This window comes from Rhinatrema bivittatum, chromosome 4, assembly GCF_901001135.1.
Source record: "Rhinatrema bivittatum chromosome 4, aRhiBiv1.1, whole genome shotgun sequence".
Classification (NCBI taxonomy): Eukaryota; Metazoa; Chordata; class Amphibia; order Gymnophiona; family Rhinatrematidae; genus Rhinatrema; species Rhinatrema bivittatum.
In genome coordinates this window covers 292825044-292844015 of record NC_042618.1, presented here as the reverse complement: position 1 = coordinate 292844015, position 18972 = coordinate 292825044, and the positions used below count along the sequence as shown (strand labels likewise).

General features: G+C 45.5%; 1 protein-coding gene across 1 annotated transcript in view; it reads right to left on the bottom strand.

The window, feature by feature from the left end:
- The window catches only part of RYR3 (ryanodine receptor 3), a 1291138-nt gene that overhangs the window by 849968 nt on the left and 422198 nt on the right, over positions 1–18972 (bottom strand). Inside the window, 1 exon segment of the mRNA XM_029600192.1 lies at positions 18033–18196. Coding sequence (XP_029456052.1) covers positions 18033–18196 — 164 coding nt within the window.

The window sequence follows — 18972 nt, the reverse complement described above, 5'->3', positions numbered from 1 at the left end:
TGTTGAACAGTTCAATTGATTATATCTTTAAATACTTCAACTTTTATCTGTGTGAAAATTTCACTGAAAAGTAGTCCCATTTATATAGGCTTTTTTGCCATCATCCAAACAGGTTTTCCTGTTACCATTACTGTCGGGTGACATCAATACTAGATTTATTCAGTTTGTGGAAATCCCATTACCGGAAGCCAACTGGGAAGATAGTGTGGCTTCATGGTTTCAGAAAAACTTTTAAAATTTTCTTGCTCATTGAAATTCACAATTTGAACTGTGGACGATAAGAAGTGTCATCGTTGGGAGCCAAATTTGTTCCAGCACTTAAATTTATATAAATGGGACTACTTTTCAGTGAAATTTTCACACAGATAAATGTTGAAGTATTTAAAGATATAATCAATTTCAATTTTGCAATTGGTTTGTAGAAATGTTCATGATGTAATCATAAATGTTTGTGATATCGGAAGTTCAATTGCGGTTTAAAATTCAATTATCGCAATGCCATTGAGTAAGATTGGTTTATATTGTTGAACTGTTCAAAAGAATCGATTGAACTGTTCAACAGATATAATTAAAAGATCAATTGAACATTTAAGTGGCGAAAAATCACCAGCCACGATCTCAATACACAAAGAAATATAAATTGAATTAATTGTGAAATCAGGTGGTTGGATAATTGGCCATATTTAGTGTTATTTTTGAGCTCAATAAATTATATTAAAAAAAATTTTAAAAATTGAGTAAAATTTAAAAAGAATTTCTTAAATAAAATTTGTATTTTATATTGTATCATATCGGTAGATTGTGGGATTCAATTGATGGATGTCAGTCTATTTCAATGAGCAAAAATACACCTCATTTTATAAAGTAAATGCATAGCATATAAAATACTGTGCCACATGCACTTCTAAAGCCTTTACCCATGTATCTTGTGCACTTGGAAGTGAGAGAGAGAGATACTCTGTCTAGAGTCAGTCTGATACTCTCTCTATATATAACACTCTAGAGAGGCACTTTGAATTGGGGTGGGTTTTTGGGAGGTGGGTTTGGGTTAGGGTTAGGGAGTGTGTAGTTGCAGACACATTCAGTTGAATTCATAGTAAAATTGACATCAGTAAAGAATTATATGTTGCGGAGCGCTCGGAGAGCAATCCCACTTCCTGAGAGAGGTGTGTCCTTGGGCCGCGGCTCGACCCCAGAGGATTCCGAAGAGGGCCGCGGGAGGCGTGGCATGCCCGAGCATGGGTAGGACGGAAGCAAGACTGGAGTGATGACCAGGCGACAGGCCCTCCTCCGGACCTGCATGCTTCGGAAGACCCAACAATGCAATGTTGGTCTTGTGAACAGTCCTCCGACCGTTCCCAGCCCTTTCGGACCTGCCGCAGGGTACGGCACGAAGCGGCAGGCCGGACGGAGGCCAGGACAGCGAAGACTGGAACACAGATTCAGACGAGACTCAGAAGCAGGGTACTGGAAGTGCAGACGTAGACTCAGAAGCAGGGTACTGGGAGTGCAGACGTAGACTCAGAAGCAAGGTACTGGACGTGCTGACGTAGACTCAGAAGCAAGGTACTGGAAGTGCAGACGAAGACTCAGAGACAAGATACTGGGCGTGCTAACGTAGACTCAGAAGCAAGGTACTGGGAGTGCAGAGGTAAACTCAGAAGCGAGGTACTGAAGGTGCAGAGGTAGATTCAGAGGCGAGGTACTGAAGATGCAGAGGTAGGTTCAGAAACAAGTACTGAAGGTGCAGATGTAGATTCAGGAACAAGGGCTGAAGGAAGACATGAGCATTGTCCCTCAGGGCACCCCGCTCAGACCACTCCTGGGACTGAGTCAAGGGCCACCCTGTCCCACGCGTCCCCAACACTGCCTAGGAGGGCAGGTCACGGACCACGCTGAGAACAGGAGAATGCAGGAGAGATCCAGGTGAAGCGAACTCCGATGCTGGGATACTGACATCCGAAGCCCCGTCGGCTGGCAGGAAGGGAAGCTCCAAAGCACAGGGACGAAACCCACCTGTTGGCCACTCCAGGGCCCAACAGGCCAGAAGGCTCAGGAGCCAGAAGAAGACAAAGGGCAGAACATCTGGGACTGGATTAGGAACTGGATCAGGCACCGACATCAAGGCAACAGGGAAGAAGCAGGTTGCTGCACACCGGCAGCCAAAGCAGGATTGCTGCACACCGGCAGCCAAGGCAGGTAACAGGGTCAGGAACAAGGACTTCTCAGAGACTTAGAAACGAGGTACATGGCTTGCATCACAGATGGCCCTAATCAGCCCGCCCCGAGGACTGATCACGGACCACGACGTGGCTTGCCGCGAGGTACCAGGACATTGGAGGACACAGGATCAAGGTGCTAGCTTTCAAGAGATTCAAGAGCAAGGTACTTAGCTTTCAGGCGAGTTTCAGGATCAAGGTACAAGGCTTGTATTATCTGGGCTGGACCATGGATACCGGATTAGAAATCAGACCTCAAGGCAGGAACAGGAACAAGCAAACATCAGGACTGGAACAACTGGAAACATCAGGACTGGAACAACTGGACAAGGAGCTCCGACAGAGAACATGGAACACTGGACCTTGCAGAAGGCTGGAACACAAGGCAGCTCCTGGAACGAGGATCTCAGGAGTGACCAACTCCTTGCGAAGGCAAAGACAGACTGAACGCAGAGCCCTTTAGTAGCGCTGAGATGGACAACGCCCAGGGAGGGGTCAGCAGGGGGCCACACCTGGCTGACCCTTGAAGAGGAGCAGAGAGGCGCGCGCCCGCGCCTAAGGAAGCTGGAGAGCTGGTGCTGGAAGCTGGGTTGTTGGTGGCGTTCCCAGCCACGTGGAAGCCCAAGGAGAAGCAGACGAACATTGGGGCAGCCCTGCCCTAAAGCTGGAGAGATGGCAGGCTGCTGGAACTGCTCCCGGCCATGACGACTGAAGCAGGGGAGCAGGAAAGGTAAGGCTGGCTGCAGGGAGCTGCAGGCTCCGGCAGGGACGGCCTCCCTGCCGGCCAAGGACCCGGGCAGCCGTACAGGCACCGGCAGGGACGCCCTCCCTGCCGGCTGAGGACCCCGGGATCGTCGGCAACACGCTGAGGAACAGAGGAGCAGCAGTGGGGGTCCTGATCGCGAGGGAGAGCTCGTGGGGGATCGGCCCCGCTGCATGAAGCAGAAGGCAACCGGGGAGGAGCCCGGATGCCACCGAGGGACCGCCGCGGCAGCGGCGGCGTCAGCGGCCTGGCTGGCCGCGTGGGGGTAAGAGCCTGCCCGCGCTCCTCGCGGGCAGGATCGTAACATTATAGTCCTTATAAGTGATGAAAAGTCTAAAAAGAGGAGTTGATTTGTACACTGCACTGCTAGCTGCAGTACTAGCCCTTCCCAGCTTCTTAAAATTCACGTTGCACATGTGTGGCCCACATACAAATGTATGTGGCCATTTTTGCACGAGCAATGCTTTTAAAATCTACCAATGATGTGTATACATCATTTAAATACCATTTTTTTAGTCATATTTATTCATATATATTTTTCGTAATCAACATTCAATAAATTCACAACCCATAAAAACCACCATAATAAAAAGTACACCCACCAACATAAACACACAAAGTACTTCTACATTCACCAATTACATATGCATTAATCCACATATCACATAAAACCTAAATCTACCCTAACAAGAAATTATTTCTGCAGTATTTTTGAGACATTTTCATATATTTGGATCTTCAAAGTTTTAGAACCCAATTAAGGCATCTTTAGGGCTTACAACTCCCAATTCAGAATAGTGTCATAGAATATCCCAACAACTTCCAACTTTTAATTTGAACGATGACATCACAAATCCCACCAATCTTGACAAGGGCCCAAGTTTCATCTGAAACCAAGGTTTCTTCAGGAGAACAAGTATTTATATCTGATCCCAAAACTCACTCACAGCATACTTGATCTGTTGATCAACAGTCACCCAAAAAACCCCCAAAAAACCTAACTTAATTTAGGATCACTTTCCAAAGGAATAACTCAAAACAAGTTGCTATATATCTTATACATGCTTCAACATAAAATTTCACTTGACAACAAGCCCATACAATACCATTGACATATTCAAAACCAAGCCTTTCACCTTCCCAAACAAACTTCAAACAACCATTTGTGTGAATGGGTATGGTTCTTTTATGGTGGTTTTTATGGGAGTAGTTTATTGAATGTCGATTATGAAAGATATGTATGAATAAATATGACTAAAAAATATGATATTTAAATGATGTATACACATTAGACCAAATTTTAAAAGGCCTGCATGTGTAAAAACCTGGGTTTATGTACATGGCCAGGTCTTGCGCACGCTGTGCACATTTTAAAACGGGCACAGCCACGTGCATAAACCCCAGTAAGTGCACAAATGCCAGGCCTCTCTGAAGGGGCGGGGCAGGGGGCAGGCCGGGACAGTGCCATTCTACGCTGTCCACGGGAAGCACGCGCCAGCAACCGGCTGGCACATGCAGATAATTTCTGCTCCAGAGAAGCAGAAAGTAATAAAACAAAAAAAAGTAATTTCATAGGAAGGACTTAGGGGGTAGGGTGGAGAGGGGAATAGGGAGGGAGTTTAGCTATGGGAGTAGGGAAGTTCCTTCCCAGTCTGCTCCTTAATTGGAGTGGACTGACAGGTAACTGGAGGAGGCCCAATTGTGTCGCCGGGGGTATTAATCGAAAATTCCCCCCCCCCCACCCTCCATGCACCACCGCCTGCACATGCACACGCGGATTTTAAAATCCACGCGTGCATGTGCGTGTGGCCATCAGATTTTATAACATGCGTGCGCCAGCGTGCGCATGTTATAAAATCAATACGGCTATGTACACACACCGGGAACCATGTGCACATGGATGTGCACGTATTCCTTTTAAAATCTATCCCATTATGTATTATTGTTAGTTTGGTAACTATAATTTCTTTGTGATATTGTTAATAAATATTGTCCATTGAAATAGATGTATGTACTTGCCTCTTATTGTGCATAGTTCTAGTATGTGTGGATAAATGCCACATCATCAGAGCCTGGATGATTTATATTTTAGGCTTGGGCTTTTTACCTGAAAACTAGTATTTCTTTCCATATGGAACAGAAACTTATATTTGCCACTATCTATCTCATAGTAATGTATATATCCTGTGTCTTTCAATATATCAGACTAAGAATTTCTAATGGGATTCTATCACTTCTTCTATCATACCAACCCTTTGTCCATTAATTTATGTCTGAATGGGTAACAGCAGATAAAAATAACAGTTCTGAACCAGCTTTAGGTGATAGAAAAGCTAGGATGACTGGTTTGAATCAGTTTAGTGTGAAGTTGCATACGGTTTACTAGTAGTGGAGGTAGGTGAGGGGGCAAAGTCATGAAAGCACCAAGGAGTAGAGATGTGAATCGTGTGCCCGATCGTCTTAACGATCGAGTTCGGCTAGAGGGGGGAAAAATCTGATCGTGGGTGATGTGGGTGATGTGAATCGGAATTGGTTCCGATTCACATCGTTATTTTTTTTTTTAGTGAGGCCTGACCCTTTAAAATTAACCCCTTACCATCCCCCACCCTCCCGAACCCCCCCAAAGCTTTTTACGAGTACCTGGTGGTCCATCTTTACGATGGCGGCGGCCATCTTTAAAGATGGTGGCGGCCATCTTTAAAGATGGTGCCAGCCAGCCAGTGCTCCTACCATGTGACAGGGGCCGGCCAATGGCACGGATACCCTGTCATATGGTAAGGGGAAAGGGCCATCGGCACCATCTTTATGAGTGGCAGCCGACAGCCCGAGAATGGGAGATCGCTCCTGGGACCACCACTAGACCACCAGGTAATTTTAAAATGTTTTGGGGGGATCGGGAGGGTGGGGGAAGCTAAGGGGTCGTTTTTAAAGGGTCGGGTGGGTTTTTATTTTATCGGGCCATCGGCGCCATTTTTGAGTGGCAGCCAAAATGGCGCCGATGGACCGAGAGCGGGAGATCAGTCCCCGCGCCCCCACTGGACCACCAGGTACTCGTAAAAAGCTTTGGGGGGATTTGGGAGGTGGGGGAAGGTAAGGGATTCGTTTTATAGGGTCGGGGTGGGTTTAGGGGTTTTTTTGGTGTGCCGGTTTTCCCCGCCCTCCCCCGATTTATGATTTTTCACGATAAATCGGGGGAATTTCTATTGTATCGCAACTCTTAACGATTTTTGACGATTTAAAATATATCTGATGATTGTTTTAAATCGTCAAAAAACGATTCACTTCCCTACCAAGGAGTCCCTGATTTCTCACAGCTGGAAGCTATTGTCTGAGAGCCTTAAATAGAACATATTCCTATATGTAAAGTAACATCCAGCCAAACTAGTCATTTTGCAGACAGATGTCCATTGAAAAAGTGGGTCTTTCTTTCTGTGCCATAAGTGTGGCCAGGTTGATGAAAAATTCACAGATAGAATCATGGAGCCTTGTAGAGGAAAGCTGTGCACTACAAGTGAGGATAGTCTGTATTAGAGATGTGAATCGTGTCCTCGATCGTCTTAACGATCGATTTCGGCTGGGAGGGGGAGGGAATCGTATTGTTGCCGTTTGGGTTTTAAAAATATCGTGAAAAATCGTTAAAATCGTGAGCCAACCCCCTAAAACCCACCCCCGACCCTTTAAATTAAATCCCCCACCCTCCCGAACCCCCCCCCCCCCCAAATGCTTTAAATTACCTGGGGATCCAGCGGTGGTCCAAAACGGCGGCGGTCCGGAACGGCCCCCTCAATTGAATCCTTTTGTCTTCAGCCGGCGCCATTTTGCAAAATGGCCACCGCAAAATGGCGGCGGCCATAGACAAAAACGATTCGACGCAGGAGGTCGTTCCGGACCCCCGCTGGACTTTTGGCAAGTCTTGTGGGGGTCAGGAGGCCCCCCCAAGCTGGCCAAAAGTTTCTGGGAGTCCAGAGGGGTTCAGGAAGCGATTTCTTGCCGCGAATCGTTTTCCGTACGGAAAATGGCGCCGGCAGGAGATCGACTGCAGGAGGTCGTTCAGCGGGGGTTCCGGACCGCCGCTGGATCCCCCTGCCGGCGCCATTTTCCGTACGGAAAATGGCGCCGGCAGGAGATCGACTGCAGGAGGTCGTTCAGCGGGGGTTCCGGACCGCCGCTGGATCTCCTGCCGGCGCCATTTTCCGTACGGAAAATGATTCGCGGCAAGAAATCGCTTCCTGAACCCCGCTGGACTCCCAGAAACTTTTGGCCAGCTTGGGGGGGCCTCCTGACCCCCACAAGACTTGCCAAAAGTCCAGCGGGGGTCCGGAACGACCTCCTGCATCGAATCATTTTTGTCTATGGCCGCCGCCATTTTGCGGCGGCCATTTTGCAAAATGGCGCCGGCTGAAGACAAAAGGATTCAATTGAGGGGGCCGTTCCGGACCGCCGCCGTTCTGGACCACCGCTGGATCCCCAGGTAATTTAAAGCATTTGGGGGGGGGGGGGTTCGGGAGGGTGGGGGATTTAATTTAAAGGGTCGGGGGTGGGTTTTAGGGGGTTTTAGTGTGCCGGTTTTCCTGCCCTCCCCCTTCCCCCGATTTACGATTTTTTAACGATAAATCGGGGGAATTGGTATTGTATCGTGGCCCTAACGATTTTTGACGATTTAAAATATATCGGACGATATTTTAAATCGTCAAAAAACGATTCACATCCCTAGTCTGTATGAGCAGGGATAAAATAAGAATTTTGGCAATCTATACATGAGAAACTAGTAGTATTCCAAGTAGGCCATCATCTCTGTGAGGTAAGAAAGATCACTTTTTTGTCCTTGATACTGGCAGGATTTAGGACCTTGAAGATATTTGTCAAATTTGCAAAAGCAAACAGCTTCAGAGGAATGGAGCTCCTACCAACACCTCTAGATGATACCTTTTTTCTGTTGTAAGATATGCTGTAGTAGAAAGGGGCTCTTAATGTTAGCTACTTGGCTCCCTGTGAAGTGCTTTTAGTAATGGGGAAGCATACTTGATTTTTTCACTCTATAAATAATACCTGTGCCTGTGGCACAAAGGGATTGTTTCCCTTTATGACAATCTAAAATAGGCCTCTCCAAACATGTAGGCAATGAATGCAATGTCAGGCCAAGAGGGCAACCCAAAATAAATCATGGTGTGCAATACCTCTCCATTAATCAATCCACTCTCTTCCTCACTGATATCTACCTAATCCCCTCTTTCATACTTTAGTCATACAACCCCCTCCAGGCAACCTCCTCCCTTCTAGCATAACTGCTATCTCAGCCTCTGTCACTCCAGTTTATACCCTCTTCCATCCCCCAGTTGTATTATCTCCACAGGATCCTTGTGAGGTGGAGGGCTCAGTTTAAAATCCTAGTTATTATGTTTGTTACTAAATACTGGAAATCTGTGTTCACTGGCATCCTCTATTGTTAAATATGTTCCCGTATGCTTGTTGAGGTCTCTCAATGATAATTTGCTGTCTGTAACATTCTTTTCAAAATTACAAGCTTAGTGGTACAAGAATTAGAGCATTTGCTTGTGTTGCTCCAACTTTGTGGAATGGCTTGCCAGCAGAAATATGTGCAGGAAGGATCTCAAAATCTTTTGAAAACAATTGAAAGCTCTGCATTTTAATGAGGCTTTTGTGAATCAACTGTTATAAATGTTTTATATATGTTTGATTTTATTTCTGTTCTCCACATTGAACTAAGTTAGAACTGTGGATTATATGTATGCTTTCAATAAATATTGTAGCAGATCATTTTGGAAAGAGCAAGAGGAATGTTCACCCTCACCACCTTTGCAGAGCTGTCAAGTCTCCAGCATTCAGTAGGAGTCTCCCACTTTCATGGGCCTAAATTCCCGTGGAAACCTCAGTGATCCTAGTTTTAAAACTACAAAAGGAACTGGGCTGGTGTAACAGGCTTACTGGCTGAAGCTGCTTATCCTCTTCACTGAAGGGCTTCAGAGCTTGAAAAAGGGAGGTGGGGCCAGCATTTGGCAGGGAAGAGTTGTGCTGTGTCTCTATCAGGCCCACCCCGTTTCCCATTCTCTGACTGGAAGATTTTTTTTTTTAAACAGAGTCCTGTTCCCTTTGGACTTCTTGATTGCTTCTATTTCTATTGACCAACCTATCCCCTTCTCCCATTCCTCTTCCTCATCCCTATAATTTCTCCTTTTCAATCCTTCCACATTTCTTGCCTCCTCCAACCCTCCATTTCTCCCCCTCCCTTATCCATTTGCCCTCTAACTCTTCATCCTAGCATCTGCCCCTTTCTTACCCAGCTTCCTCGTTCTCACCATCAGCCCCATGTTGCTCTTCAATTCATTTTTCTCTCTCCTGCTCTTCCATTCCTTTCATATCATCCCTCACCCATAGGTCTCATTTCCCATTCTTACCTCTTGCCTCCACCACTACATTTCTCTCTTCCCTAGCATCCATCTTCCCACCTCTTCTCCCTTCCACACAGCATCCATCCTCTGCCGAGAATCTGCCCTTCTCATGGCCCCCTTTCCCTAGCATCCACCCCCTGTCATTATCCCTCTTCCCTCAGCCTCCCCCCCCCCTTTTCTGACCCATTTTCTTCTTGCCTCTCCTTCTCCACCATCTGGTCCCTGATTCTTATCATCTTCCATCTCCAACATCAGCTATTCCCATTGTCCCCCATCCCCTTCCCAGCATCTATTCCCTCTGTCACTTGCTACCCTCAGCATTTTCTCCCTTCTTTGCTCTCCCACTCCCCTAGAAAAGCACACCCTATCAGACCTACACTCGGTTTCTTCAATAATATTTATTGTAACCCTCCTAACAGAACTTGATTATCATAAGTGGGCTATAAATGTTTAAAAATAAAAATAAATGCTGGCACCATAATAAGCAACTTCAAATCTCACAGACTAGCACACCTGCTGCTGATCTCACAAGATCTGAAGCTGCTCTTTGCTGACTGTGCCTGCAGGGAAGAAACTGAGCAATAGATTTCTAACACTTCTCTTTTGTGGTCTGCGATGCAACATAAAGTCACATACTTGGAACTGCTTCTACTTGCCTCAGTCCCAACTCCAGTCTCGTGTTGGGCAAGAAAGTGGGGGATGGACTCCTGAAGCAAGAAACTTCTGCCAAATGCAGGATACTTGGCAGGTCTGTGCAACTGGCTGGTCTCTGGCTTCCTGTTCCTTGTAGACCCTTTCATCCGGTGGGGAGGGGGAGGGGAAGGTGAAGCAGTTGTTGTAATCAGCCAGCCCCCTGACTTCCTCATGGAGACTTTCCTCTGGCACACAGACAGGGGAGAAAAGCAGTTGCAATTGGCCACCCCCTGGCTTCTGTTCCAGACAGAGCCTTTCATTCAGCCCCAGGAGGGTGTTGCTGTGATCACCTGGCCCCAGTTCAGAATGGGTAGCTGCAGAGCACATGCAGCTGTTTGCTGCTGCACTTTTGGTTTCTTCTCCCAGTGACTTACAAGTTTGCTACTGTTAGTGGGACATGCAAGCAGCAAAACAGGTGCTGGTACTTACTATTGGCTCATTGTGGCTAAGTATTCCTGCTTATTACTTATAAATATTGTAGAAGGCTTCTGTGTATAATTCCTGTCTGTGTTTCATTTCATTATAGTCAGATATTATTCTAGTAATTTAATTTGCTGTTTGGTTGCTCTGCTATAGAGTTAAGATGTCAAACAAACAAAAAAAAAACCCCTCCGGCTTTTAATCTGATAAAATCTATTTCTCATTTGGAGTTAGCTGGCACTAATAATTTGTTTAAATATTAATATTGGGGAATAAAGAGCTGTGTAAAAAAAATTTACAAAAAAGGACAAACAAACTTCTAGAAGTGACCTTTTCTGTCTAGATTGGGTGTGGTTGCTTGGGGGAGGTAAACTTTGAGAAGCAGGAGAGCCATTGTGGCTAGTGCACAGTATGGAGCCAGGAAGCACTAAATATTCTTGTGTCCAGCTAAGTAAAGGTTTAACTTAGTTAAACTTAGTATGCCAATCAGGGGGAGGGTCTTATTAAACTCAATTGCAGATACAGAGTCCTGAGAACATCCATGACCAAGGGTTAACTGTTTAAATCCCTCCCACCCTACTCCTCTGTCCACCCACCCCTAGGTTTGCTTTTCTGATATAGTCTACCTAAATGCATAATTGACAACAGGATAAATAGTAAATTGGTATTTCCTTAGGTGTTAACCATCAAATTACCAAAATGAGGACTATCCAATGTAACTATTGTGGAGCCTTTATTCAGAGGGAAATCATCTGGAAACTTAGGGCTTGCCCCATTTGTTCACAGCTCGCTTCCTTGAAAAAGGAGCTGGCTGTAGTTAAAGCTCAATTGGCTTCAATGAAGAAAGGCTCATCCTCTTTACAATATTCGGGAATTAATTCCCCATTACCACAGAAAAACCAAAAGTCAAGGATAAAGAGATTTACAGTGGACTCAGGCAGGATAAGACCTGTGACCCACAGGCACCCATTCTTGATAGCTGTGCAACCCACAAGTCTACCCCCCCCCTCCCCTTTCACACAGGGTATTAAGGAACTCAATAAACAACAAGATTACAGAGGGCTCTGGTAGAATTGAACCTCTGATGCAGAGACACACACTGTATCAAGTGCAACAAGTACAAAAAGCCTTTTCTGTATTAAATACTGAAGAAGCTCTTGAGAAAAAGATTGAAGTTTTATCTGAAAAGAAAGAAGAAACCCAATGCATACAGGAATTCCTGATCAGTAACCAAAGGAAAAAGCTCATTGTGCTGGATGAATCTGTAATCAAAGGCACTAATCTTTCCCCTTGCACAAATGCAAAGGGAAAGGGAATAGTGGATAGCAAAACTCAAGTAAAGTCACAAAAGGAGCCCAAGAACACCAGTAACCTGAATGAGGAAAGCTGGAAAGCTATGAGCACAAATGCTCGTAGTTTGGACAATAAAATCCCAGATCTGCAAGACCTAATGATGGACATTGTTGCTGTCACGAAGACATGGTTCACGGAATCTCACGATTGGGATACGGCAATAACGGGCTATAACTTGTTAAGGAAGGTCAGAGAGGATAGGAAAGGGGGAGGAGTGGCTCTTTATATCAGAAACAATATCCAAGCATCTGAGCTGCAAGGAAGATGGGGCAACGAAGAAGCAATATGGGCCAACCTAAAAAAAATATGAGACATCCATTTTTATTGGAGTGGTTTACAGGCCTCCAAACCAAAAGGAAGAGCTTGACAGAGATCTGTTTGAAGACATCCAAAAGATGGGAAAGAAGGGAGAAGTGGTGATTGTTGAAGACTTTAATTTGCCGGATGTAGACTGGAGAATCCCATTTGCAGAATCTAACAATAGTAGAGAAATAGTGGATGTTCTGCAAGGAGCTCTGTTCAAACAAATGATAATGGAACCCACAAGAGAGGGAGCTATACTCAATTTAGTGCTCACTAATGGAGATAATGTCTCTGATGTGCAGGTGGGCGCCCACCTCAGCACCAGAGATCATCAAATGGTATGGTTTAATATCACAAAAAGGATACAGAAAAGAAGCACACAAATCCGAGTTTTGCAGTTCAAAAACACAGACTTTGATGAAATGGGGACGTACCTGGAGGAAGAACTAGTAAGTTGGGAGAACAAGAGAGATGTGGAACAACAGTGGACCAAACTAAAAGGAGCAATTACCAAGGCAACTAATCTATATGTTAGAAAAGTAAAGAAAAGCAAAAGAAAAATGAAACCTATCTGGTTCTCCAAGGAGGTGGCTGACAAAATAAAGGCTAAAAGAACAGCGTTCAAGAACTACAAAGGGAGGAGCACAAAGAAGAATATCTGGTAGAACTGAAGGAGACAAAGAAAGTAATCAAGACAGCAAAAGGTCAAGCGAAAGAAAGGATTGACAAAGAGATTAAGAGAGGTGACAAAACATTGTTCAGATACATCAGTGAAAGGAGAAAAGTTCAAAGTGCTATCGTGAAATTGAAAGGTGAAAAAGATCAATGTGTGGAGAGAGACGAAGAAATGGCAGAAATATTAAAAAAATACTTCAGTTCTGTGTTCACTAAAGAAGACCCTGGAGAAGGACCATTGCTAGTTAACAAACTAGAGGGGAATGGAGTAGATGTAACTCCATTTACAGTAGAGAATGTATGGAAAGAGCTGAGGAAACTGAAAGTGGACAAAGCCATGGGGCCTGATGAGGTTCATCCCAGGATACTGAGAGAGCTCAGAGATGTGCTGGCGGGTCCACTGTGTGACCTGTTCAATAGATCCCTAGAAATGGGAGTGGTGCCGAGTGACTGGAGAAGAGCGGTGGTGATCTCGCTTCACAAGAGTGGAAACAGAGAAGAGGCTGGTAATTACAGACCAGTTTGCCTCACCTCGGTGGTGGGAAAAGTAATGGAGTTGCTGTTGAAAGAGAGAATAGTGAACTATCTACAGTCGGGAGAATTGCTGGATCAGAGGCAGCATGGATTCACCAGGGGAAGATCGTGTCAGACAAATCTTTTTTAACTGGGTAACCAAGGAATTGGATCAAGGAAGAGCACTCAATGTCATCTACTTGGATTTCAGCAAAGCTTTTGATACAGTCCCGCACAGGAAACTGGTGAATAAAATGAGAAGCTTAGGAGTGAGTGCTGAGGTGGTGGCCTGGATTGCAAACTGGTTGACGGACAGAAGACAATGTGTGATGGTAAATGGAACTCTCTCTGAAGAGAGAGCGGTTTTAAGCAGTGTACCGCAAGGATCGGTGTTGGGACCGGTCCTGTTCAATATCTTTGTGAGTGACATTGCGGACGGAATAGAAGATCTGCAACAGAGTGGACATGCTGGAAGGAGTGGAGAGAATGAGATGGGATTTAAGGAAGCTGGAAGAGTGGTCGAAGATATAGCAGCTGAGATTCAATGCCAAGAAGTGCAAAATCATGCATATGGGGAGTGGAAATCCGAATGAACTGTATTCGATGGGGGGAGAAAGGCTGATGTGCACGGAGCAGGAGAGAGACCTTGGGGTGATAGTGTCTAATGATCTGAAGTCAGCGAAACAATGTGACAAGGCGATAACTAAAGCCAGAAGAATGCTGGGCTGCATAGAGAGAGGAATATCGAGTAAGAAAAGGGAAGTGATTATCCCCTTGTACATGTCCTTGGTGAGGCCTCACCTGGAGTACTGTGTTCAGTTTTGGAGACCGTATCTCCAAAGAGACAGAGACAAGATGGAGGCGGTCCAGAGAAGGGCGACCAAAAAAGTGGATGGTCTTCATCGAATGACTTATGAGGAGAGATTGAAGAATCTAAATATGTACACCCTGGAGGAAAGGAGGAGCAGAGGTGATATGATACAGACTTTCAGATACTTGAAAGCTTTTAATGATCCAAAGACAACGACAAACCTTTTCTGTCGGAAAAAAATCAGCAGAACCAGGGGTCATGATTTGATGCTCCAGGGAGGAAGACTCAGAACCAATGTCAGGAAGTATTTTTTCACGGAGAGGGTGGTGGATGCCTGGAATGCCCTTCCGGAGGAAGTGGTGAAGACCAAAACTGTGAAGAACTTCAAAGGGGTGTGGGATAAACACTGTGGATCCATAAAGTCTAGAGGACGTGAATGAAGAGTGGGTGGCACACGGGAATGACGGCTACTACCTGGTAGAGACGGCTACTACCTGGTAGAGTGCGCACTAACTCCCCGTTAGTGCGCACTAACTCGAGTTAGTGCGCACTAACTCAAAATGATACAAATAGACACTTTCCAGGTCACTGAAGGTCAGTTAGGAATGAATATGTGTTCCTATTGGCTGGCAGCCCTCTTATCTATTGATGTTACCAAGGTTACCACTGAGGTGATGGTTGGGGGGATGGGAAATGGAACTGGAAACTCATGAACACCAACAGAAAATGAAACAAAGTGTTCACACTTCCCAGGTCAGTAAAGGTCACTTAGGAATGAATATGTATTCCTATTGGCTGGCTGTGCTCTTATCTATTGATGTTACCAAGGTTACCACTGAGGTAATGGTTGGGGGGATGTGAAATGGAAACAGTTGGAAGCTTGACATGTGATGATCAGCACTCACGTGACTAGAACTTCTTTGTTTATTATTTTTGTTAGCAGACACGTGCATGTTGAATTTGCCAATCAATGTGCATTTTAGAAAGGTGGTCCTGGCTGGAACTGTACACAGTTCAAATATATGTAATTGATTGTTGGTAAGTGTAATTTTTAAGTAGCCACACTGGCACAATTATGTTTACTTTTCCTCCTACTTAACTCACTAGCTCAGCTTTGTAAGAAGGGCTTCTCTGCTTGAGTGAGGGTCAGGCAGCTCCCCCCTGTCTGTGAAGCCAGCCTCTCACTAGTAATGCAGGGAGGGAGCTGTCTCAGACTTCACCATCCTCCCCCCCCCCCCTCACCCACACACCATTCACTAGCTGGGACATGGGGGAAGTCAGGAGTGAGGGTCAGGCAGCTCCCCCCTGTCTGTGAAGCCAGCCTCTCACTAGTAATGCAGGGAGGGAGCTGTCTCAGACTTCACCATCCTCCTCCCCCCCCCCCCTCACCCACACACCATTCACTAGCTGGGACATGGGGGAAGTCAGGAGTGAGGGTCAGGCAGCTCCCCCCTGTCTGTGAAGCCAGCCTCTCACTAGTAATGCAGGGAGGGAGCTGTCTCAGACTTCACCATCCTCCCCCCCCCCTCACCCACACACCATTCACTAGCTGGGACAAGGGGGAAGTCAGGAGTGAGGGTCAGGCAGCTCCCCCCTGTCTGTGAAGCCAGCCTCTCACTAGTAATGCAGGGAGGGAGCTGTCTCAGACTTCACCATCCTCCTCCCCCCCCCCCCCCTCACCCACACACCATTCACTAGCTGGGACATGGGGGAAGTCAGGAGTGAGGGTCAGGCAGCTCCCCCCTGTCTGTGAAGCCAGCCTCTCACTAGTAATGCAGGGAGGGAGCTGTCTCAAACTTCACCATCCTCCTCCCCCCCCCCCCCCCCCCTCACCCACACACCATTCACTAGCTGGGACATGGGGGAAGTCAGGAGTGAGGGTCAGGCAGCTCCCCCCTGTCTGTGAAGCCAGCCTCTCACTAGTAATGCAGGGAGGGAGCTGTCTCAGACTTCACCATCCTCCTCCCCCCCCCCCCCTCACCCACACACCATTCACTAGCTGGGACATGGGGGAAGTCAGGAGTGAGGGTCAGGCAGCTCCCCCCTGTCTGTGAAGCCAGCCTCTCACTAGTAATGCAGGGAGGGAGCTGTCTCAGACTTCACCATCCTCCCCCCCCCCACCCACACACCATTCACTAGCTGGGACATGGGGGAAGTCAGGAGTGAGGGTCAGGCAGCTCCCCCCTGTCTGTGAAGCCAGCCTCTCACTAGTAATGCAGGGAGGGAGCTGTCTCAGACTGGTATCAGGGTTAGGGCACTGTGTACAGGAAGATCACAACACTCCTGGTATTAATAGGGATAGGGCACTGTAAGAGATGACTGTAGTAGATTGAATAAAGATCTGATGTTTCTGCTCTCCTCACACCAAACAAAAACAACACACAAGCAGAGAAGCCCTTCTTACAAAGCTGAGCTAGTGAGTTAAGTAGGAGGAAAAGTAAACATACTTGTGCCAGTGTGGCTACTTAAAAAATACACTTACCAACAATCAATTACATATATTTGAACTGTGTACAGTTCCAGCCAGGACCTCCTTTCTAAAATGCACAGTGATTGGCAAATTCAACATGCACTAGCATTTCAGATGCCTGCTAACAAAAATAATAAACAAACAAGTTCTAGTCACGTGAGTGCTGATCATTACATTACTTTTTTTGTCAAGCTTCCAACTGTTTCCATTTCACATCCCCCCAACCATTACCTCAGTGTTAGCCTTGGTAACATCAATGGATAAGAGCACAGCCAGCCAATAGGAATACAATTACATACATACATATTCATTCCTAAGTGACCTTTACTGACCTGGGAAGTGTGAACACTTTGTTTCATTTTCTGTTGGTGTTCGTTAGTTTCCAGTTCCATTTCCCATCCCCCCAACCATCACCTCAGTGGTAACCTTGGTAACATCAATAGATAAGAGGGCAGCCAGCCAATAGGAACACATATTCATTCCTAACTGACCTTCAGTGACCTGGAAAGTGTTTATTTGTATCATTTTCAGTTAGTGCGCACTAAATCGAGTTAGTGCGCACTAACACGATTTAACGATTTTTAACGATAAGTCGTTAGAATTTCTATTGTATCGTGTTCTATAACGATTTAAGACGATATTAACATTATCGGACGATAATTTTAATCATTGAAAAACGATTCACATCCCTACTACCTGGAGATAATACCCTTATTCAATAAACATACACACGGTTAATGTGATTCCAACATTGCTCTAAGCTTCAACGGCAAAAGGAAATGTGGAAAAAAGGATTTGCATTCACAAAAAAGCGGGGAGTAGCTTGCTTGTTACGGTGGCTACTACCCCAAACCAAATAAGCCTGATACTTCACTTTCAATGCATATCCAGTATAGCTCTCTGCTTCAACGGCAGGGGAGAAAGACCAATACTTCAAGCATTTCCAGCATAGCTCTCTGCTTCAATGGCAGGGGGAATGAAGAAAGGTGGATCTATATACAGACAACAACCAACAAGGACTGAATTATTTAATCTGGGTGGGCAGGTGGGTGTGGGTATGGCTTGCTTATTGCAGCGGTTGCTACCCTAACTAATTGGGCTAGATATTTCACTTAGATGCAGTTCCAACATTGCTCTCTCATTAATGGTGGGGGTGGAAGGGAAATAGAACCAAAAGTTACTAAGAGCCAAGAGTAACATAAGTAAGAGAAAAAAAAAAGTGCAAAACTTGCTGGGCAGACTGGATGGACCGTTTGGTCTTCTTCTGCCGTCATTTCTATGTTTCTATAACACCAGAAGAAAAGCCCTGGTGACACAGATGTTGGTCTGGGAGTGCTGTTAGCATTGTGAATTATCATAGATGATTCAATTCTTGGAGCACTCTGAAAGCAGATAGACCTACCTCTCATGCACACGCCCTCTCTCATCTCCCAGGGTGACAGTCACAGTGCAGTTCTTGCTTAAATCAAAGTTCTCACTGTAGAAGTGATAGTCTGGAGTTACCCAGCCAATCCACACAGAGGAGAGTTCCTGACCTGCAAAGACTCGCACTGAATAGTAATAGCACTGTGGGGACACAAGACACAGAAAAACGAAAAATCAGAACTTGTGAGGTTTTACCAGACAAACCTCCCATAGCCAGAGCACCAAAAAAGATTTGCCACAGCTGCAGAATGGGAGTGTCTTATTTCAAAACCAGGCCCAGATTTATTTACATCTATACTAAGGAACCTCTAACAGAAAATATGAGACTTCCAACAATATCAAGCAACATTTATTTTATAATCATTTGATATTCCACCCTTTCCAAACTAGTCTCAAAGTGACTAAAATCAGATTTAAAGTTAAAAACCTATTACAATCATGTAACAGGTTACAATCAACTTTAAGGTTGCCAACTGGTTCCAGATTTTCAGGACAGGTTGATCCATTCCCGGTGTTACCTCTCTGTCTGATGATGTCTGATGATCGGTCTGATGATCTTACTTTTCTCAGGAAAACAAAAGAGATACCTGGACAACAAGTTCATGCAGGCAGTAGGTTAAAACCAGGAATGGATCAAGCTGACCTGAAAATATAGTCAGTTGGTAACCCTAATCAACACAGGAAAACATGAAAGAGGATCATATAAGGTAAGAGATATAAGGGGGATAGAATGGTCATTTAGGGTAGTAGAAAGAATAGTATTGCTATGAATATTAGATAAACTAGGAAGACTGGGAAAAAAAGAAGCTACAGTGTAGATGTATTGGGAGGGAAGAAGTCTAGTGAAATGGAGGAGAGTCAATAAGTAAGAAAATCCATCAGTGGCTCATGATATGGTCTCATGATCCAGGTCTGGT